Source organism: Calonectris borealis, chromosome 9 (assembly GCF_964195595.1).
Source record: "Calonectris borealis chromosome 9, bCalBor7.hap1.2, whole genome shotgun sequence".
Taxonomy (NCBI): domain Eukaryota; kingdom Metazoa; phylum Chordata; class Aves; order Procellariiformes; family Procellariidae; genus Calonectris; species Calonectris borealis.
In genome coordinates, this window is record NC_134320.1 from 12,544,411 (window position 1) to 12,568,393 (window position 23,983).

General features: G+C 39.4%; 2 protein-coding genes across 10 annotated transcripts in view; both read right to left on the reverse strand.

Annotated features, from left to right (window-relative positions):
• Positions 1-17,545, reverse strand: part of GK5 (glycerol kinase 5) — a 32,032-nt gene extending 14,487 nt beyond the window's left edge. Inside the window, exons 1-12 of the mRNA XM_075158302.1 lie at positions 17,339-17,545; positions 16,061-16,154; positions 12,904-12,979; positions 12,373-12,466; positions 11,277-11,408; positions 9,353-9,428; positions 8,619-8,680; positions 8,457-8,530; positions 8,061-8,121; positions 6,783-6,909; positions 3,393-3,497; positions 644-729 (exon numbers count right to left, since the gene is read on the reverse strand). Of these exons, the coding sequence (XP_075014403.1) occupies positions 644-729; positions 3,393-3,497; positions 6,783-6,909; positions 8,061-8,121; positions 8,457-8,530; positions 8,619-8,680; positions 9,353-9,428; positions 11,277-11,408; positions 12,373-12,466; positions 12,904-12,979; positions 16,061-16,154; positions 17,339-17,470 (1,119 nt within the window). The 5' untranslated portion in view covers positions 17,471-17,545. The remainder of the gene's footprint in view (positions 1-643; positions 730-3,392; positions 3,498-6,782; positions 6,910-8,060; positions 8,122-8,456; positions 8,531-8,618; positions 8,681-9,352; positions 9,429-11,276; positions 11,409-12,372; positions 12,467-12,903; positions 12,980-16,060; positions 16,155-17,338) is intronic.
• The window catches only part of XRN1 (5'-3' exoribonuclease 1), a 45,389-nt gene continuing 37,474 nt past the window's right edge, over positions 16,069-23,983 (reverse strand). Inside the window, exons 43-46 of one of the 9 annotated variants that reach the window (XR_012674843.1) lie at positions 22,712-22,881; positions 21,736-21,808; positions 20,909-21,153; positions 19,277-20,067 (exon numbers count right to left, since the gene is read on the reverse strand). Coding sequence is in view for 4 of the 9 variants with exons in the window: in XM_075158290.1 (XP_075014391.1) it covers positions 22,754-22,881 (128 nt within the window). In the remaining 5 variants the exon portion in view is untranslated. Of the gene's footprint in view, positions 16,155-19,276; positions 22,576-22,711; positions 22,905-23,983 lie in introns of those variants that run through there. The other 8 variants (XR_012674845.1, XR_012674844.1, XM_075158290.1 and 5 more) reach the window with 8 other exon arrangements.

Consider the following 23,983-nt stretch of genomic DNA (forward strand, 5'->3'; position numbering starts at 1 on the left):
AAGCTACTGGGAAATGGAGGGGACTGAAGTGGAGAACAAATGCCAGAACTCCTCACTATACACATTGTGCTCAGCAACAAGGCACAAACCCGATTTTAAATGGAAAAATCTAATTCAGATTAAAATCTGCATATCAAAGAAGTCTCTAAATATTACTATCTTTGCTTTTCGTAACACCAGAACTTGCAATCTTGTTCATATTTAAGTATGTTTAAGTATTCTGATGAATTGCAACCTACATCTTGAAAAGAGGCAGAATAAAATGAATTATTTTAGAACAGTGCTTAGAAGTATTGCCTCAATGAAGGCTTTGCATGAGGCTGAAAAGCTATGGGACCAGTTTCTGTCTCTGCAGGCACTGCCTGAGTTACTGTGGGCAAGTCATTTAGTTTGTCTGTCCCCCAGGTCTTCATCTGCAAAATGGAAATAATTTTCCTATTTCATAGGGTTTTTGTCATGGCGGAGGTGGTGTTTAAGCATTCTCATGTGACAATGATTTTCATACGTTGTGGTGAGGGACAGAAAATAAGAATCCGAGTAGTACAGAGTAAATACTGTGATAAGATGAAAATCACTACATTTAAACATGTAAAAGTTAAAATTTTAACTATATTCTCAATTGTATTGCTAATAATAATTTTACCTGAAAACCTGGAACAAAACAAACGCCTTGAGAATCAACAATACTCCGTGCCATTTTTTCTGTTTCATCTACATCGGTGAAAAGATCTGTAAAGATGTGTAAGTCATATGCTTTTATTATTTACTTCAATTTCTTCATACATTACTAAGAGACAGAAATCTAGAGTTAGATTATTTCCTTTTGTAATATTCTCGAACTACATGTTCCAAGGGAAATGATCACTTCTCCTGTATTTCATGCCCAGCAGTCACATTTAAAAAAAAAAACCTATTCAGATGAAGACTAAACGCAAAAGTCTCATATCTGTTATGCTATGGCCTTTTAATCTTCACATCCTGTAAGTGGTCATTAGCTTTCTAAATAGACATAAATGGGAATTAAGAATGCTAACAATGGCACCCTAAGTATGCTAAAAACCTAGATTTGCGAAACACAAAAAATGTTTTTTCCCCCCAAAGATGTTGTTATTGTCAGCCCAAGCACCAAACGACTACAGGGATAGTCCTTAATACCCATCATATTTTATCAGCACCCTTAATATTTTTACAAGTAACTGACCCACAAATATAAATAAGGTAGGTCCTAATATCACCTCTTTAATAGACACTACTTTTATTCTTCGTCTAGCCAGATATCTCCTTTCACAACTTCATAGACATCCCTCTTTAGCTTGTTCTTTACCCACATGCAGTTCTTGTACTAACACCCATCTTCTGGATTTTAACTAATAATGTCCTTATATGGCCACATAACGTGTTCTTACAGAAGACTAGAGGTCTCCTGTAAACGACAGCTATTGCTTTTTCTTGTCTAAAAAGTAAATTTTCCTATCAAAGATAAATTAGGTTAAAGTAGCTCAATTTATCTTTGAAAAACCCATCTTGGTAACTTAGCAGGAGTTTCAATTTACCTTTGTAACCTTCATAAATTTGTTTGAAAGCTTTGGATTCTACTGTGCCCAGACTAATAAGCCTAAATCACATCTTTTCCTTCTTGTTGTATTTGCTGTTACTGAACTATATATAGTACCTCTATGTCAGGACAGAAAATGAAAAAATTAAGTAAGATTGCCTTCACCTTGAAATTCCACACACTACTTTTTCAAAATTCTTAGAAGTGAACTGATCCCACTAAAAGAAGTCCAGTAAACTAAGTTTGTCTTGCTGCAGAAATTCCTATTTCCAAACCTTTACTGCTATTATATGTTTCATCTTCATCCACGTTGAGCCTCACAATCCTTACTGAGGTCATTAGCTTACCTTGTGTTTTCCTTCTGTAGAGCAAAAGTTTTACCCTTCTCTTTATTCGTAAAGCTGATAAAAGTTTCTGAATTCTGCTTCTCTGCAATCATATTTCCAGAAAATAAAGGTCTTACTTATTAAAGCGTTTATAGCAGCATGCCTATTTTTTTATCTCCCTCTAAAACTTCCCCAATTTTTGCCTGTGGTAACAACTGTAGGTCATGTCCATTTCACTACCGTCTAGCTAAAAATTCTTTATACTGTTGTTCTGCATATACCAATAATATGGATACCATTTTATGTATGGATAAGTTCTATATGGGTAAGTATCCATTTTAAGTATGGAATCTGAAGTAGCAAGCTTATATATGTACCACTGATACTTCTATCTGCAGCACTGAACTGTGTATTGAATTGAGCAATTTCCTCAAAAGACGAGTGGCTGTTATTCTCTAGGCTCAGTCAAATGTTGAATGAAGACCTGAGGACCAACCTGAGTCATACTTAATCCTTAAGGGCACATACATGAGCACGTACGTGCACATGTGCACTAGAAGTTGACAACTTCAAGAAACGCGAAATTTTGTGGTGAGCTACACTTCAGGAAAACCTTTCCCAGATAACCCAAAGTTTGAGACACTAATTCCTTTTTTGCACCATAGTAAAGGTGTACTACATTTCTAATTAAACCAAGTAAATAGTTTATTAGAACACTCAGAAAAGTTGTCCTATAAATAATCAGTGGTTTTGAACATCAGCTACTATAGAGCTAGTATTTTTCTTAGTCTTTTACTAATCTGGAATGTAAATATTTTCATTACATACTAGTCACAGTCAAAAGGCACATTACTTCTATGTGAAGCAACATACATGACACCGTTACTTTTAAAAATAAAGTTCTTCACGTTATTTTCATGTAACTCAAACCTGTTACTAATTCTGAGATGTAGAGCGAGAGATGTCTCAAAAGCATTACGGCAACTGTTTGTGGAATATTGCATTTACAATGATGCTACCTAGACTTAATCAGTAGTCAATTTCTGTGCTTCTCAACTGAAAATTCAAGTCCAAATACCCTAAAATAGCCCAAATAGCCTAAAACAGCACACATCTAACTTTAGACAGGTCTCCTTTACACCATTTCTATTCGAGTCTGGATACCAGGTTAAAAAAAAAAACAAAAGAAGGCATCAGGAAGTTTGTCATGCTCAAGAGAAAGCAAGTGAGGAGTAAAATGTTTCAGGAAAATAAAAGCCTACATAGGTAGGAGGGTCTGAGAGGCAGAATCTGATGAGGAGATGACTGTGCAAACCAAACTCCCTGCAGTAAACACACTCAGCAGAGAACCTATTAATGAGCCTGTGCACTTTCCACTGTCCAAAAGATGTAGGCTAGTTTCTTCAATTATGGATAATAAAACCAAGCCCAATAACATAACTAAAACCCCATAAAACAGTTTCTTAAGCAGTACTATATTTTACCCTCTATAAAATTAAAGAACTACTTACTTATATCCTGAGCCCATTTTATGGCAGTGCCAATGTCTGACATGCAGCCTTCAGTTAAGTAAACAACTTCTTCCCCAATCTTCCAACCAATCAGTGGATAGAGACCTTAATTATTTTCCATGAAACAAAACACCTAGTTAAATGTTTCCAGAAAAACATATACAAGCACCCTCCCACAATAAATCCAACTAAAAAAAAAAAAAAAGTAGCTTTTATTCAATTCCTTTGCAGAATTCAAGCTAAAAAAATGTCACTGATAGAGGTTAAATGTATTGTTTAAAAATTTAGTGATGGGATTACAAGATACTCAAACAACAATTTGTTAAACAAAATTAATCTAAAAAGAAAATTCACTATCAAATTACAAAAAAAACCCTCTTTAAGCTAAAGAGAAGAGCTATCTGCACTTACTTTTTTTTAAATGATAAGAGATTCTATATACTTAAAAATTTATCAATGTTTTCCTATTTGTTTTCAATCTATCTAATCTTCCCCAATGGTTTCTAAAAGGTCAGAATTTACTTCCCCAAAACATAAAACATGAAGGCTGGGCTTTCAGATAGGAAGCACAAATACTAAAACAGACATATAAACAAACAAACAAAAAGCAACACAAACTTAGAACATAGATCTTATTCATAGAAAAGGATGAAAGTGATATACTTTTTTATTCCTTTTTCAATATGCAATGCTTCCTCATACAGAAAGCAGAAAACAAGTTTCACAATTTGCCCATCCTTGTCCCCAACAAAGGCTACTGCCAGTTAACTGTAGCATTTTACCTGTATGTTTGCCTAATATAAACAACAAAAGAAACATCCAAACTCATTAAAAATATTTGGTGACATACTTTGTCTATAACTACAAAAGATTAGCACTTCTATGGTTTACATGATGGGATCTGCAGGAAGTTATGATTTCCACCAAATAGTTTTGGCTTTGCAGTGACTCAAAAAAAAATTCAATTACTTGGAAATTTTTTTTCCTTATCTTTCAAAAGAAAGGCAGAAATACATAGTGCAAACACTGTTAGCTTATTTGAAAACACAGTACAGCATCTTTCAAAGAGCTGTCTGCTTGAAGATATTATAACATTAGAAATAAACAGCCAATAATGAGGATAAACCTGACGATTTCTTCTCCCCTTTGCCCCCCCACAGATATGTTGAAACCTTAACAAAGAAAAGAGAGACATACTAATTAAAACTGTCCCTGTGAACACAAAGACCTTCTTGTTTGATATCTGTATTAGTAAGGACATAGCACAAGAGTCCTGCAGAGTACTGCTTTTAATGCTAAAGCAAAAAGACTTCGTTATCTAGCTGAACAGTAGATGTTCTCCAGCACTGCAGCTGGACGAATGGTTTTTCTGGTCACTCGATAAGAACCTAAGCATTCAGTGGCCACTGCAATAAAAGCTTTGCCCAACCCAAGTACCGTAACTGTTGGACTGAAGAAAGCACCCAGACCTTATGGGACGCTGCTCACGACTCAGAGATCATGGGTAATGCAACAAAGGTAAATGAGTCCCAGAAAAGCATCAGAAGGATCTAGGGATTCTCTCTACTTTCTCAAGGTGACTTTGCTAATATACAAGGTGACTTTGCTAATATACACAGAATCATCTCCAGTTTGCTTGCCTGTGTCCAAAAGAGTGGCATGGCAGTACCAGTGCAACTGCAGAAACCTGGTTAGTGCTGGAGGGACTCTCGTGCTTACAAGGGACAACAATTAGCAGTACCTATTTAGATTAAAGTTTATATTTGTCTCTTGAAAGGAAAAAGGTGATATACATATCTCCAGATCCTTGGTGCAGGTCTCCCTTACAATCTTTATTTTCTACCAAAGGAGAAGCTGCAAAGCAACAAGACCAAACAATTCATTGAGCCAAAAGTCCTAGCGAAGGACAGCTAATTAGGGACCGAGAAGTCCATCAGATGGCCTTCCTAAAGATGCTCACACCAGAATCTCTAGTAGCGTAAGATCATCTATCTCTAGGGAACAGATCAACATGACACTTGGCATGACCGAACTATCAGACTGCCAGAGAGGTAGATTTAAAATTTATACAACGTGTTGCCATCATTGAATTGTGAGAAGTGTTGTTCTCCAAGGAACTATTTTTTTTTTTAAACTGTCATATATAGCAACTAAATGTAGATCAAAAACTAGAACAGCAGCTAATGAATAGCTTGCACAAGGATGCTGTAGGGATTCACCTTGCAGTCTTAAATACATATGTCAACTTTAAAGATTGAACACATTACATTTCATGCCCAGGGCACTGAGAAAGCTAGGTACCTACCTTGTCCTAACTAACCACACCACACAACAGCCAAAGAACATAGGGAAAATAACTTTAACACAAATAACAGCCTAAAGCAGTAGAAGTTTCACAGCACCGCCTTAAAGATTTCAACTCCTATCAGATCACAATAGCCATGTATTTTCTTAAAAGAAAACAAAATGGAAAAACCTTACAGCATGTTTTTGCTATTACACTTCCACAGACTACATACACCTGATTTCCTACGTAGAAGTATTATCATAATGACAACATTAATTAGCCTAAAAAGCATTTGCATTCATAGGGAATTCAAATGTCCGTGCTATTCAGTTCTGACACATCTCCTGTATTTGCCAAGACCCTTCCAGACTTTAGCTGGTAAAAGTCTCCTTAGCACAGTGCTGTCCACCTCCCCAGCCCCACCCCTCCCATTTTAAATTGTAGGCTTCCTGAAATTAGTAACTGTTTAAAAATATGACAGATAGAGAGAGACTGTGCAGGCAAATTTACGTCAGTATCGTCTGTTGCTCTCTTGACAAATAGCCATCTATGACAAATTATCAAGCTTGACAGACCACAAATGTTCTGAACAACAAAGTTTTAAACACTAGAAACACATTGGGGAGCCCATTTCTAGTATTTTAAAAGAAAACTAATAATTGCTAATACTGCATTATCTCACTGCAGGTACTTCAAAGCATAAGGGCTCAAGAGGAGGAACTTACAGTGATCCACTGGAACATTTTGATGTGAGAAGCCAGAGGACCAATCCCCTTTTTCTCCATTCCTGTACTGTATAATACTGCTATCAAGAAGAACAGGTGAAAAAAAAAAAAAAAAGGAGGGATGCAGGTAGCAGCCATAATTATTAGTGATGTTACTTAAAATTCTCTTCCTGAGAAGCATATTTCAGGATAACCAAGATCTACATTTCTAATTAAAAATTTCCACAGTCTTCTGTTCTGAAAACACTTTCAAACTGTTTTTCCACAGCTAAAGACAGAAGGAAAAGCATAGCCCTGTTTTATCCCTTTTTCTACCCTCACCATTAACAGCTGTCAAGTAACGTGAAATACTCTAAAACTAAAATTTCACTAGCTTACCTGTCCGTGATGCAAAGAGATGCTCTCCAGTGTTCACATTCCAGAAACCCCCTGTTCCCATCGTCAGTTTAACATCTCCTGGGTGAAAACAGCATTCCCCAAACATGGCTGACTGCTGGTCAGCTACCTGCCGTACCAACAAAAACAATACGACAAGTTAGCTACCAACTGGGTTTTAAAATATCAATGCAAACACTTCAGAGTTCTGAACACAAATAACGATTCAGAAAGGAATTGAGCATTAAGAGAGGACTCATCTACAATTTCTTAAGTATTTGCAGGCCATTCCAACAGTCAGATTTATCACTAGAATCAAATTACACCAAGTTTGGACACAATGTGAACATCTGTAGTATTGCCAGCAACACTGAAAAAAAAGTTACGGAAACAAAAGAGGTATTTTATGTTTTAGTATTTGACAAGGATAAACAGGGCCTTGCAACGCCAGGGAGCAGAACTTGGCTTGAATTCCTCTTCCCCCAAATAGAAAATTGAAATTTTGAGGTCTCACCTTCCTTTTTCCCTCCTACCCTCCCTGTAACAAATTATTCCATGCTCCATTTTTCAACAATGATGATGGTTATTAAATGTATTTACTTATGTTTGTGCCTTGGTGAAACAGTAAATTTACAGATCTACAGATAAATTGAGTCTAAATTGATTCTTTAAAAACAGCAAGAGAAATTAATGTTAGATAGATGACATTTTTTCCATTTAGCTCAATTCAAGCAGATTTTTCTACAAGTCATCACTTTACAAAAGTAATGGGTTTTTCTTATCCAAATCCTAACTACTGAGGCAAGAACATGTTATGCTCCATTTATTTTTAGTCAAAAAAAGAAATAAAAGGTATCACAAGCGGATCTATTAACAAATACTCTCACGTTTGTGTAGAGTCTTACTGAAGTCAAGCCAGGATGGACCCCATTGCACAACTTTATATAGAACAACTGATTATAAGCCAGAAAGAGAGACGTTACCAGAGCCTAGAGCAGAACCCAGCTCTGTTAAGTCCTACGTTCAGTGCTTAATCATTTGGTCATCGAACCTTAATGGACCTTAACCTCTAGAAATCCCTTCCCATTCCCCTCTCCTCCTTTCCCCCTAAGGTTGTAAACTGAGTTTTTGGAGAAAAATTCAACAACCAATTCTAATGTAGTTAAGTCACAGAGAAGGAATAGAGAATACTTACTAAACAAGCAAGTATTAAATCAAAGCTAGATAAAAAGAATATAGGTACAAATATACAGATTTAAGTAAGAAGACATTTTCACTCACCACTGCCATTATTGGAATAGGTACCCCAAATATTTCAGAGTCAGCTGATCCAAAGTTGAAGCTTAAAACAAATGTTATGGAGAAGCATCACAACACTAAATTGACCTTTTCGTTAAAATGAAATCTAGACATATAAGGCCTGGGTCTGCATCACATATGAAAGCTAATGCTACCGATTTATTTTAAAGAAAACATTAAAACTATCACTTTAAGGAATACTGATAGTAAAAATAAAGTTTTGGATGTAGTGTTAAAAAAGTACAGCTGCATATAAAAATAATTTCTTTTTTTTTGTGTATCTATATATTACTTTGCCTGTGCAGCTTATGTAGTATTTTTCTAAAGGCAATTAATTTAACAGGTATCATATTCTTTTAAATATGCCTTCATGGTTACCTCGTGTCTTTCACTGGAGGATAGACAGACATTGGAATGGAAAGTAAATAACACAAAGTGGGGTTCCAACATTTCTGAAATAATATGGAAAAAGTAAAAATGTCAGCAATTCTCTCAGAAGCACAACAAATAGCAACAACATTTTTTCAGAACAGCACGTACCATAAAGGGTTCAAAAATGCCTGTAGAACTGGCGTTTGAGTAATCTGTAGCATACACAGAACCTACCATAAAAAAAAAGAACAAAGTAAGATTTTAGATATCCAAATATTAAGAGTCATTTTAAACATACTTTAAACATGTCAGTGGCTCCCATGAAATATAAACTGAGTGTCTATAGGCAAAATCATAATGATACAATGAGCACACAAACTTTACCTGCCGCTCATTATAATGGGTATATATTAATTACCTTATTTTACCTCAGAAACCTGGCTAGAAGAAAGCCGGTACTTTTGACAACGTGTACAACACTGATTGCATCACTGTCTATCATAACCTACCCAATTGCTCAGGCATTAGCCCTCAGGACAGAAACTTGTAATTCTTCCACATTTGTAACAATTCTTTGTTCTTTTTCTTTCACAGGTACTTTTCTTCAATCAAGGCCAATTAGTTCTGGTAGTCCTCTTTAAATCTTAAATGCTTAAAAGGTTGATTACACTGAATAATTATTTCCCTTTCTGACTACCCTGCCAGGCAGGCCCAAAGAATAATTAATTCAGAAGTTTTTTTTTTTAAATAGTAAATATATTACAATATTCATCAATTATAAAACAAGCACAAATCATAAAAAAAAGTATTTGAATTCCAGGAAATATCAATGACAGTCATGAACATAATTACTTAGATTCCAGTATGTTTTATTAATATTTAAGAGGAACTGTAATATTCACCTTTAGTCAATCTATACAGTAACCACGTGTCAACTGTTCCAAAGCAGCAGTTATTTTTTTTGGCAGCTTCCTCAGCCTGGGAACAAATATACATACAAAAGAAGTATTTACAACTGGGTACAATAAAGAGGAACATATTTCCTGATTCCTTTTCTCATTTTCTTTGTAGTTAACGATAATGTCCCCAGAAAATAAGTCTCTGATTACCAATATTTCTTCTAAAGAAGTGCGAGTCGGCTAAGTAAGTAATGTTATCCTACAGTTCATGCTCCTAAAAGAGAATAAGCCCAGTTTCTTATAGTTGCTGCTAAGGCAAGAAAAGCAATTAATGTTCTGCTGTGGTGGCATCAGAGCCTTAAGAAGGGAAACTTTATAGTCACAATTATAACAGTGGTGAAGGAGTGGTGAATAAAGAAAACAAGGTCCTGCATACTGCACTTAAGTAAAAAATTAACAGAAATAGAAGAAACGAGTGTATTTTAAAATATGTGCTTGAGAACAATAAAGACAGAGCCATTGTCTTCTGGTTTATGATGTCTGTAAAGAGCTCAAAATGTTACTTCCCTTGGGATTTTTTTCCCCTTTAAAATGGGAAATTCAGGTTTCATCTCATTTCTACTGATACTGTGTACAACTACATAATTCAGAAAAAGAACATATGAACTAGTTTACTCAAAACATGACTGAATACATTATTCTCTGTAATTAAGAGCCATGAATTTTTGAGCTTCTTGGTTTGATAGTCACGTTTTAAGTATCAGTGCCTGACAAAGCATGGGAGAATGTTAATCTCACTCTGAAAACATGGCAGCTGCACAACCTTCAATTCTATAATCCTCCCAACTCACACCTCACATTGTCAACAGGTCCAACCAAAACATGCCAGTAAAAAATTATACTTGACCTTCTCAATAGTTAGTTTTGTGACAGAAAATACAAGACAAAACTCAAAAGATTTTGGGGTTTCTTTACGCAGGGTAGAAAATCGATGATAACCATTTTCTTAAAAAATAACTTGAAAATTAACATAGAAAATAAGATGACTGAAGTTATAAATACAATAGGAAGAAACAAGGAAAATGGTAAGGATTAGAGCAAAGAATACAGTAACGAATAGCTCAGTGTTCATTAGTCCATTAGATTAGCAGGGCCTGTTGCGACAGAACAAGGGAGAATTGTTTTAAACTAACAGAGGGCAGATTTAGACTAGATATAAGGAAGAAATTTTTTACGATGAGGGTGGTGAAACACTGGAGAGAGGTGGCCAGAGGTGGTGGATGCCCCATCCCTGGAAACATTCAAGGCCAGGTTGGATGGGGCTCTGAGCAACCTGATCTAGTTGAAGATGTCCCTGCCCACGGCAGGGGGGTTGGACTAGATGACCTTTAAAAGGTCCCTTCCAACCAAAACTATTCTATGATTATTCCAGCACAACTTATTTTACGTGTAGTTTCCAATTTACACTACAACAAAATACAAAATAAATTGCAATGTTTGATTGTTCAGTACGATATTATTTGTGAAACTGTAAACACTGGAATAATGCAGAGTGGAAAGACAAGAGTGCCAGCTGAAAATAAATACAATTGTCATGCAAAACTAGAGTGCAAACAACTTTAAAACAAAGTACAATTACTAACTGCATGATTATATTAAGTGAAATAAGGTGATTTGATTATGTTTCTTATGCATGAAGAAAACTTTTTACTATTACACATTTCCAGAATCAGAGAAAAAAGTTGGATAAACATGAGTCGATATTTAGGTAGACAGGCTTTGACCATTAACACAGATAAAAGTCTTTCATTCTGGTTCTTTTGAGGAAAAGAACAAGCAAGACAAAACTGAAGAGGTTACAACCAACCTGAGTCACTAGCCACTATTATAATTTAAGAAAGCTATTATTTTTCCCTTTCCAGCTTACCTCATGTATGTTTTTAAAAACCCATGACAACTTCATAGAAGTTTGTTGTGTTGAAAAAGTAAGAAAACTTGGTGCCAAGTATCGATCATTCCCAGTCAAGAAATGAAGCACTGTAAAAATAACATGGATTACCTGTTTCAAAAGAAAACAGATACTTAATTTTTAATCTCTCCCTTTAAACATTTCTGATCAATTACCTTTAAAGGATGACAACACAGATGAAAGCTGCTGACATGAGATTAGATTCAGAAAGCTAAAATTCTATTACAGAATCCTTACATAGGATTTCAACAGATAGCCTTCCCACAACAAATACCACAGGAAAGAACAGCTGCACTAAGCAAGTCTGTTTTACTGACTTCTGCTGGCACACGGATAGAGATAGGTAGAGATTACGAAGACAGGTCACCTATATGAGCACAATGCACAATGTGGTTGACAGCGTTACATACTGTTATTCCAGTGAAAGTTCTACAGTAGACAGGCTCAATCATGTTTTACTAGATTAACCACAATTTAATCATTAATCAGGTTTTCATTCACAAACGAAATCAGTGGCAAACCCAAGAATTTAACTTCTTATTGTGAGTGAACTAGTTAGTTTCCACCTACAGGAAAAGTAACTTCATTTTTTTCACTTAGAGCAAATCTTTCTCTTCTAAAGGTATGAAGCACAGGCAATGAGCAGTGTAAAATGTACCTTCTATAGCTAATCTGAGCAAAGAGTACATTAAAAAAAAAAACAAACAAAAAACCCAAAACACTGCCAACCAAGAACTACCTACATCCAAAACCTATGCTGTAGCAGTGTTAACATGAAACATTTTAATACAACAAAAAGACTAAAAAGTAACAAAATGCATGCTAGACCTACAAATACCTTTTCCCATAATTAACTACCTTCAGGTGATCAGTATTGCATTTTTTCTTGGTATTTGTCCTTGCTAATCTTGCTTAGTTAAATGTTTTTAGGCCACAGCACGTCACATTAACGTGTTACAGGACACTTAAAGTATTTCGTATGTTGCCCTTACTCTTCATAAAAATGAAACAGTTTTAATATGACCAAGCAGTATCTAGCTTAGCACAGTTTTACCTTCAGCAGAAGGGACTTATTCCAGGAATTCACAAGTTCAGCACTTCTTAAGTCTTGCCAACTTATGAAATTATGAAAAGGTTTCCCTGTCCTCCTGAAAAACAGTATTTGAACATTCCCATTTAAAACTACAGAACATACACTGCCCAAGAAATTCAACATCATTCACCATTTCCAGTCAGGACACTTAACACTAGGTCAATTCCTAAAATAAATGCATATCCTCCTGGTGGGTTTGAGGAATTAGTAATAGGCACATGGACATTTTGAGTGTGAGGCTTCTCACCAGAATTAAAAAATACATATGTATTCACCTCTTCCAAAGTAGTAAGAACAAAACAAAAAGGACATACACTTGAATAAACCATTCTGAACCGCTGTAAGGTGTGGCTGTGCAAACACAAGAGAACATGAGTGACTGACATTTGTTGCTTTCAGGTTGTGACTTGACCGAGTTCAACAGTTCTACAGTCTGCTTCTATAAATACAAATGAATACAAATTCATTTTAAACAACACACAATATACATACTTGTGCCATGTAATGAAAGTTGATCTCTGCGTTGAGATGCCAAGACCAGCAATTTGCCTCATGTGAAGTCCCGCAGCTAAAAAATAAAAACAAACCACAAAAAAAAAGCATTTATTTGAAGAAACAAACGAAAATACAACTTTTCCAATGTAACTATAAACCCTACGGAATACTTAGGAAATTAATAATTTAAGAGAATATAAATCTCTACAGACTGGCCAACTAAGTGGCTAGAGCAATGAAATACCAGCGAACTCTGAGTCAGACCAACTGATTCCAAACCAGGTGAATAAACCTATGTATTTTACAAAAGCAGTTGTGGCACACTGACCCTTTCCACCTTCTGAAAGGCCTGTTGATACTTCATTTGAACAATCTCAGAGACAGGCAGGCAGGTTACATATGGCTATATAATCAATTAAAATGTGCATTTCACATGGATGAACGTGAACGAAAGCACAAACAGAAGGAGTAGGTACCCTTACAAACTAGCGGGAAGAAATTCCATAAAGAAATAAAACTAGATTGATCCTGTAGGCGGTAAAGAGATTAATGTCAATATGCCATGATTTTTTACATCACTTTAATAATGACATGTCTCACCTTAAGTATTATATTCCTCAAGGAATCTTTCAAAATTCGTAAGAACAAATTTGCTTAAACCACTTATCACAAAGCATACTTCAAATTCAGAAGTATAAAAATGTACATTTGGATATACACCAATTTTGCTGTTAAACCTTAACTTCAAATAACTGTTACAGAACATTTTTTCTAATACATATAACTGTAAATAATTAAATATGTCCACAGATATTTTCAAAGCAGCTCTGGTCAGCTTCCCAAGTACCTCCACGCATGCTTCCAGAAGCAAAATTATGTGAAAAAAATATACATTAAGAAATTCCGCTTAAATGACAGACTACCTATTTTGTCCAAAGTACTGTTACTCTGAAGGGCTCTCTATCCTGCTACTTGAGCAAATCACAGGTTAAGTAGGTCCTGCTCATACATGTTCTTATGTTAACTTTCATGTGCAAAGTTACTCATTTGCGTAAGCATATACTGCAGACTCTACAATCGACAGCCTGCAAGTGACAATTACAGAAGGGGTTTCATAGAGAAAGGGCATGTCTTGCTCTGCCGAGCTCTACACATGCTGTGGCACCTTCCCGAATACTGGTCCTTGCATTCACGCAGGCAGTGGTATCAGGGCCCTCAATCAGCTCAAAATTAAATCAGTGCTTTCGCAAGGCTTCCTGCTCCAACTGCCTGCACAAGTGCTGCTGGTAGCGGGAGCGTACGGGAGCAGGACCTGGGAGCAGGTGGCTCGAGAACGGCGGTATTTCTTTTTCAGTAGCAGCTGGGTCTGAACTGAAGGCAAAGCCATACCAGTACTGCCGCAGCTCGCTGCGGATTCGAGTGGCATGTCTTACTCCTCCCATCTCCACAAGCTGCACGCTCCCACTGCTTTTCCTGTGACAACTATCACGCTCTCTAGACCCCAATGAGAGTAGAGCTAACTTCCATCAAAGAGAAAAACAAAACGAGACAAAGCACAGATACTTTTCAGCTAAAGCTGGTGAGCTAAGCTGTCTCCTGGAACGGCTGAACGAGTACCAGAGTGCGAGATAGGAGTGGGACCACGCAGCCAGAAGCAGTTTCCACCTTTAGGTAGTACTGAACTACATCAGCTCGTCCACCCGCGCATGGAATCACGTTCTAGCTCCACAAGCCCTGTAAATTGAAGTGCTCCTATGTCTCCTGTGACAGTCGTTCCCTCCCCCGGTACCACACCCTCTCTTGCGCTGGCACAAATATTCGTGAAGCTCTGCTGACAGTGATTTGCCTCAGGAAACTGCTCTGGACTTGAAACAACCCTGTAAAGAGGAGGGTGGGACTGCTTCTTTTGACAGCAGTGTGGGCTTGTGCTCACGTACATTACGTAACCACTTAAAAATGACTTGCTGACAGCACGCACAGCTTGGCACAAGAAAAGCTTCCCCTGTTAAAACTAGCTGAAAAATCTTGCTTCCTGATTTGCCCCACAGAATGGGAGTGGAGGAAGCTAGTAAGGTCTTTAGGGGTTGAGGTGGCATCGCTATTCTTGTGACAGGACAGTTGTGGCTGCTGAGAAAACAGAACAAGAGCCCAAAATAATCAGCTGCAGCTTACACCTGGTAATGGTTACTTTCCCTGTCCCCTAGGCTGCCGTCCAAAGGAAAAGACAAGAGCAGTTTTGCCTTGAGCCAGGCTTGGAGGCAGAGCAACACTTAGAGACCAAACAGCAAGAGGAGCTGACCAGGAGGAACTTTAGGCACTGAAAGAAAGTATGACACACACACACATGACAAGGAGGCCAGGGCACTGTGAGAAAGCGAGCTGGGGTGCAGCGGAGAGGTCCACGGCATCAGCGTGGCACAGAAAGTGATCCATGCTGGATCATAGAATGCTGGAGCTGGTATAATGGGAAAGCCATGGGAATTGTAGAGAGTAAGTACACAGTTAGAGCAGAATCCAGAAAAGGTAGGGGGAGAAACTTCAGAAGTTTGGCAGAAAAGGGAGTTGTGTGTGTTTTAGTGTGTGGAGTACTAGAAAATTTTAGGCTGAAGTACAAATGGAAAAGAACGGTAATACAGAATGGTAAGAACTGTTTGTAGTTTGAACGGGGAAGTGGGAATATTGGGTTGTAATCGAGCGACCACAACTATGCAGCATCCTGCTTTCGTTCTCTCATAACACTCACATCCACACACACAAAGCGGCAGTAGAATAACAGGGAATCGGAAGGGGAAATAAACCTACTCTCTGTTCGTACTCAGAAGCATCTGGAGGAAGGCAGACAGACACTGGGGAAGGATACATATACAAAAAGCTGGAGCAACAAGGCGCTGTCACTGACATGTAAATCGAGTACGCACACTGCTTCTGGTTCTACTTCAATCCTAATCTGGCCCCACTGAAAGAAAAAAGTAATTGAAGTATCCCATTTTACATAATGATTGAATAGGCCTTAAAGCATGTTGTAGAGCTGTGCTCAGTAATGCATTTTCAGTACTTTTAAAAAATAAATAAAAATAATCTTATTATCTAATTATCTAACTTTACTAATTTTGATGAATAATTAATTAACTTCTCAAACTTTATAAGCCATTACCTTGTACAGCCTCTTTTATTACACCAACAAACTGGCTCCACAGCACTTCAGGATCTAATTCAACCCAGCCAGGACGTGGATAAAGTGATTCCACCTGTTCACAAAAGACACACAGCATTGTTACAATCCCTAGTTCACAGAAACCAGCATTCTTGTGAAAATTTGTGCAAACACACTTGGTTTTGCCTTTTTTTTGTTCTTAATTTTCTGAGTCTACTGCAAGAGGAGAAACAACAGCATCACTTTTAAAACACGGTTGAACGTGGGTGTGTGGTCTCTAGAAGACCACCTCCGTTCAGAGGGAATAAAGAAACCCAAACCCTGGGGAACTCAGGAGCCCGTAAACCCCTTTCGGGGCTCCAAACTGGAAACCAGGTTTCTCAGAGAGCCTTTTAGCTCCACTGCTGAACTCGGACATCGATGCCTCTGAGCAGCTCACTAGCAGCGCAGCACAGCAGGCCAGGGATCACCTGCCAGATGGGCTTCCAGCGAGAGGGAGGGTCAGCTCCACTGAGAACATCCCCTTCCGTCTTGGAAAATCCATCAGATTTCTTACGCTGCTCCTCTCTGCAATCTTTTCATTGCAATAGCTAACAATAAAAAAGTTAATTCTGGAGATCGTCTTGATTCTAAAATCACGAGCCACGCAAACCAAAAGCAGCCCGAAATTCACGTTCCAAAGTTAATACTTCTTTACACAGCGCTGTTACATGGGGCGTGTGTAGGTGCAAGTCCCACGCAAGTCTCAGCTATGCCCTACTAACAAAAGTCGTTTTGTTCGGAGAGGGATTAGTCGACAAACGAATAAAGCAAAGGTAACAGGGAAAGGAGGGCGGGAGCAAACGCTGAGAGGTAACGGGCCGAGTGCAATGGCGGTACCCCGGGGGGCTCCCAACCGGGCTGGGGGTTTCATTTCACCCAGGCTGGTCTGAGGACCCTCGGGAAGCCGTCCCCACCCGACCCGGCTCAGGGGATGCCCGCACATGGGGAAAAGCCAAGCCCGTGAACGCTTCCCACGCCGAGCCCCGACCCGCGCCCCGCCCGGGCAACCCGCCGCCTCCCGGGACCCCGCGCGGGTGAGGGACCCGGAGACCCGCAGGTGAAAACCGCCCGGCACTCAGGGGAGAGCGGGCACGTTCGGCCCCGCCCGCAGGCGCCCGCCTCAGGCTGCTCTCGCCCGCCGAGTCCCTCTGCTCTCGACCGGGGAAGGGCGGCCCGCGCCGCCCGGCGAGGTGAAGCGAGGGCGCCGCCCGCCGCTGCCCCCCGCCGCGGACTCACCTTCCTGCAGCTGGAGCCTCTGACCGCGGCCGCCCGGTCATAGACGTGGCACTTCACCACCGTGCTGCCCACGTCCACCCCCACCACGTACCGCGCGGGGGCGGCGCCGCTCTCCTGCTGCCCGCACGGCATCGCCTGCCGCGGCCCGGCGCGCAGGGATCGCGGAGTGCGGCCGGGCGGCCGCCGCCCGCCAGAAAACCGCCGCCCCGCCGCGGGGCGGGCGCCCGGCCGGGCCTATAGGCGCGGGAGCGCAGCGGCGGCGGGGGGCGGGTCGCGCCGCGGCGGTGCCGCCGGGTTGGCAGGTGGCGGCCGCTGCCGCCGGAGGCGGGCCCCGGGGCGGCCTCCGCAGGCCGCGGCCTGGCAGCGGCGCGGGAACCGCGGCTCCGGCCCTGGCCCCGGGGCTGACACCCGCGCAGGGCTGCTGCGGAGAGGGCGGCCGGGCGGTGCAGCTCCCTGCCGCCGGCGACAGCGGGCACGGCGGCACCTCCGCGCCCGCTCCTTCACGGGAGGGGGGGCGGGTTCCCGGCAGCGACGGCGCCTTCTCCGCGTGGCCAGGCCCCATACAGAGCAAACATACCAAAACAAAAGCTCATGTTGACTCTGTTAGTTTACTGCAGTTTCTGTAGAAGTTTACCAAATGCACGTAAAAGGCTTTAATGAAACACCAAACGTTAAGGGATTTCTAAAGGACAGAATTCAGCGAGCGCCACTGGAATGCTTCCTCGCGGTGCCAATACTGACCCTAAGCGAACATCGTGCCTCAACCCAATTCCTCCTCACAGCTGAACCGCAGGGAAAAATGTCAGCTAGGGCGGGTGTTTGGTAAACAACTAGGTATGGACCCTCCTGGGATTTGTCACTAAGGTAATGAGCATCACTGAACAAATCATATGTAATTATACAAAGTCTTCACCTGCAGCAATTATCCTGTGCCATCACCTTCCTACATAGAGGGAACCACGTTTAAAGTTGCTGTTGGAACAGACGTAGTGACAGAAACGTTCCCATATTGCCCTTAGATGGGGGGTGTGTGTGGTTTTTAAACAGGAACAACCAGAAATATTCTCAGTTAAGCAATAAAATTCAGGATGTTCAACCCCAAACTAGTATCAGTAGAATTTCGTTTTAACCCCAATTTAATTAGAAGAATTAATCAGTTAGTTTTAACTCCTCATTTAATTAGAGCAGGAAAAGCAAAAGCAAAAAATACATAGAAAATACTTCCCCCTTGCACTCCTGTTTGGCCCCTCTTACAAGAAGTTGCACTATGAACAGCAAAATGGTAGTATGTGGGCTAACAGTCCGATGTCATTGGCTCTTTAAAGCAGGAACACTAACGGCAGTGAAAGCCACACGAGGAGAGGCTCCCCATCTCACCCGGACAGTGGCAGAGGTCACTGGGACAAAGGTTGGGATCACGGGGAACTGAAGGCATGTGAAAGAGAAAGCCAAGGAATGGCTGCTTTACCTCTCCTCCCTAAGGAACAACTCATTAAAAAGTCATCTCCTCTTTGACTTCTATATTCTTTTTGACTGTAACTTGAAAAGTTATAATCTCTTGACATACAGCTAGTAGATGTCAGAGAAAGGTATCAGGTACTTCATATCTGATTAAGACTATTTTTCTTCAAACTAATTTAATTATTCTGTTCGTTTCAGTAAGTAATAATTATTTAGAACTCCTGAAGAAAGCTCCCCAGGTAAGATTCAACATGCGTAACTGGTATAAAAGGCTAAAACCTCTCCAAATATTCAAAAACTAAGAAGCCTTAAATAAAATTGGGAAAATGCATCTAGACATCCTTCATGTTTTTACAGTATCAGTACAAGTGGGGCCCATCTCACTGCAAGTGATGCAAAACTTCAAGAAGAAAATGAAGGTGCAAGTTACTTTTTTTGTTTACAAGCTTTTAATGTAACAAATACATACCCCTCTGATTCACTGTATTGCATGGAAGTGACCATAGGCCGACTTCTTCATGCAATTCTTAAACTCTGTTTAATATGTCAATAAGAACTTAGATGCATCTTGAGAAGGAACAGCATATATACATTGCAAAAAGATAACGTGAACCAACTTGCATAGCTGCAGTCCATACATAATCTTAGTTATATAGCATGTGTTAGAATTGCTCAATTTATGACAGGCTTATGAAATACAAATTTTATATTATTGTTTTGTTTGCAGTTTTTTAAAAACAATGCAATAAAGGAGGCAACGGGTTTTCAGACATGCATAGCTTGTCCATACATGACTTATCTGGCATTAGCTTATGTTATTTTGTCATAAATAGTATCATTCCCACACAGGCACTTTGTCGAAAACCTGTGTCACCCTCAGAGAAAAATTTTATCGCCAACATGGGTGAAAGCCCCAAGTTCATCTTAGCACAGACAAGAAACATTCAATTTGAAGTGAAGGTGTACGGACGCCCTCCTCTTACACTGCACTGCAACGTTGGTAACAAGCCTGCGTAACCTCTCCTACCTCCCTAGTCCTCCTCTTTGAGTGAGAGCACGCGGGTGCCGTTTCCACTGTTCAGAAGGCAGAGAATTCACACACCTGGGGTCACGTACCAATTACTGCAGCAGCTATGTCCTGTACTTCCGCATCTTCTCTGCTGAAATCCTCAGTTTCTTTGGTCTCTGGAAAGCGTGACTGGTCTTATCTTTTACTGGAATATCACACCAAATGAAGGAGCGGAGGCACTCCAGGGACCTGTCCAGTGCTGTAGCAAAGGAAAGAGTTATTAAGTAAAACCAACCGCATGGCAGAGCATCAGGGACAAGAAGATCCTCCATCGCTGGCAGCGATGGCAAAACCACCACAAGTAATTTATACTGAATATTTGTAAGCAATGTCATCGCGCTCAGCATGTTTCAGTCAGCACAAGTACACTTTAGAGGATGCCAAGCAAGAGGGGTTTGCCCCAGTTATCCAGGTTAAAATAGGCCTTGAGAGATGGGAATGCAGACTTAATTACTAGAAAGAAAACATGATCTTGACATTTTCTAGGACCAGATTATTAATTAAAATTTCCAAATTATTAATTAAACTGTATTTGGAATAGGTAACTTATTTTTTCTTTTCAATAAAGGTATTCTCAGATGCATTTCTGATGTGTGACTGATACATAGGAGCCTCTTCAGTCACCCCAGGCTTCCAGTATGAATTAAACTTGCCACTGGCAGTGCTAGCAGGATTCCAGGTACTGGAATCTAGGAGAGCAAGACGCAAAACTAGTAAAGCATGTTTTTTTCTTTAACTTCCCTTCCCTAGCTGTATTTTGTCTAGATGCATCCACCCTTTTACTGCCTCATCAAACTCCTATTTACCATTTTACCCACTTCCTTAGCTCTACCATTTTAACAAGTTTTAACATTATGAAAGCATTGGCTTCAGGGTCCTTAGTCAGTTTGCATTTAAATAACAAAGAGCCCACTAATTTCTATTGCTCCATTGGTTGGTGCAGCCCACATACATCATTCATTAAGCCTTGCCTGGACACTTAACAGATGGCCCAAAATGAAAGTGATGACCTTTTGACAAATTTTGCTGCAAGAATTTACCATATGACCATTCTCAGCAGTTCCTCCTGTACTCCTGCCGGAATTTACCACTCTCCTTGAAGTCAACTGACAGAACCACATGCAATGACATCAGTTAATCTAGCATGTTTGCTTTGTAGGTGATTTTTTAGGCAGCGATGGGATGTTTCTTAAGCAGTTCCACTCTTGCTAAATCATCCCGCCCTCACGCTGCGAACTGTTGCACCGACACAGCTGTTCTTGTGGCTCCACGGCGAGCTACCAGGCTGAAAAATAACATGGGGGAAAGAGTTTCAATCAGATTAATTCCTTGATATGGTTCATAATGTGGTGATACAAACAGTTTGGCATGATCCAGTGGGAACAAGTAATAGGAGACTGCTTAAGCCAGCATTTTCACTAGAGAATTGCACATCAAAACTGTGCCCACATATGTGAGGTTTTGCATTGTGCCTGAGGCACAAGCAGTCCTTCCTTCCTGCCAGCTCTGCGATCCAAGCAACCTTTGCCAGAGAATGAGGTGGACTTCAGGACAATCATGTTTTAAGCCAAGAATTTATCTACCAAAGCAAGTGAAGTGAAAACTGGTGTACTTATTATGTTAATGTTTCCTTATTTGCCCATGATTTTAACCCATGCTAAGTGAATCTACATTTAGAGATGTGCAATGTGTATATATAGAGATAACGTCCATCATCCTCTGATTGTCTCTTAAGGAATTATGATGTGGACTAAAAATGACAGAATTATGAATAGCTTTGAGAAAATAAGAGATTGAGTCCCTTATCTGTATATATATGTGTGGGCGTGTTTGTGTATATACACATCTGAGGAATGGTCATTTGTACCTAGAAAATCCAGGGCTGAACAGCTCTTTAAAAGAACATTGATTTCAGAGTCTGGAAATTCACAGGAAAAAATCTAAAAATAAAGAGAGGAAAATGGCCATCAATAAAGTTTAAGAACAAGAGAATGGATATACTAGAGGCTAAAGGGATGAAAAAGCATTTAAGAACTATTGTTTCAATAAAACCTAGCCACTTAAAAAAAAAAAAGGAATTAAAAAAGAAAGCAAGGGGAAGGAAAAGGAAAAAGTTTAAACACAGAAAAAAATAGGACGAACCATCTCAGTATAGGCTCAGTAAAGTCAGAGGTTCCAGCAGCCTACACTGCTCTCCATTTACCCTGCCGAGTTAAGTTTCAATGACTGACAAAGCATTTCAGCTGTTTCAAATAAATATGTACTGGAAGAAACATCAGGAGCTAAGAGTAAATGTCACGATCTATCCCAAATTAGTGCTAAATCTAAAACATGCATAGGTTACTCTGAAATAGATCACTCACTTGAACTGGAATCACAGTTCTTGCTTTATCCTGTACCCTCAACATGCTAAAAGTTGCTGACTTTGAATTTTATTGCTATTGTTACTGGCACAGAAATTACATTTTGGCTTTTGATTGCCAGCCTTTGTCTTTCTTGCCATTACACAAAATACAGGACTGAGGGTGATTATCAACTTTCATAAAGCAATGCTAATGCAGTAACACTTACTGACCAAGTTTTACCAGAAAAAATAAGAAGTTTTAATGAAAAAGGCTTTCTCTGTCCTTTCAAGTAACAGGAATCAGGTTTACTGTTTGCACTTGATGGCATTGAGACTCCTTCTGTTCTCTTTGATTTGTATCGTCTTTCAAAGCAGAAAAGAAACAGGAAATTTGTAAGTTACAGGAAAATAAGAGTAAACACCCTGTCAAAAATTGGCAGCAATAAGGAACTGTTGCTGGAACCACGGATTCTTTTGTTAATAAAAAACAGCTACTTACCTCATGATATCCGATTCTTCGAAATATTTATCAGTTACAGTCTCAATATTCATGGGTCCTCAGGCACCTGAATTTGGATTCTTTTGGCCAAGAGTGTGTATTCAGACTGCCCTTATGCCCTTGGTGTCTCACTGTGTCCCCTTTCCAGAGACAGAAAGAGAAGAACATAACTGTCTCTCAGTAGTAAGGAAGGCTGATTATGGAATACATATGGAGATCAAAAAAAAAAAAAAAAAAAAAAGAATAAAAAAGTCCCTTACTGTAAGTAACCATTCCTTCTTTGAGATTCCTCACTCTCAGGGGTCATCTATATAGTAGTTCAGATGAACTAAACTAAATTGAACAAAAGTCACTTAAATTTTGAATGGGAGCAAGATTTATTACACACAAACTGATATATTTTAAAGTTATCCCTTTACTTAATTTGATTTAATTTTCTTTAGTGCTATATATTAAGATGGGAAAAGTAACGAGGCAGAACTTGCCATGCAGGGTAACTGCAGTACTTAGAAGTCCACTAACTAATAATTTGAAGACAGCTTAAGAAATGCAAGATTGCATCTTGGTATCTTCATGTTGAGTAATATGACTTGAATGTCTATACCAACCAGACTACTGTTGTGCCATACAGAATATTGTCACACAAAGTTGCAGCAGCCGGCCGTGTTAAGAGTGTACGCCATTCTTTACCCTAGTTGCTTTAAACAAGCTAATTCACACAATAATCTATGAGAAGGAAAATAACATCTCTCTACATGAAAAGCTGGTGCCGCAGTTGGCAAAAGACAGATCCTAACAAAGTTCATAACTCACAACCAAAGATACTAAGAATTACCTGGCATGACTAAAGTGTTCATTATACTTTAAAAGGGAACAACAAGTAGAGTTTGAACATAATCTGGCCATAGAGAATAAAACTCAGCACATGGTACATATACACAATACAAAGGTGAAGAAATTTATTTACCCTCTCTAAAATAAGGGTAAAATCTAGTAACATTAATTTGGCAATTCTGAATTTAAAAAAAACACTATTATTGAGGATGAAGAAATCTAATTATCAAATGTAACTTGCCATTTGTCTCAAAGAAATTCAAACACATTACACAGGTTTTAGTGCAGTTTGTCATTATGCTTCACTCAGAAGCCTTGTTACAAATGAGGTAACTGTTCTTACTCTACTCTAGCAAAAATCTCAGCACAATGTTTCGCTCCAGATACAGAAAAAGGCTTCACATTAGGGTGTCAAATATTTCCAGGTACCCATGGCTC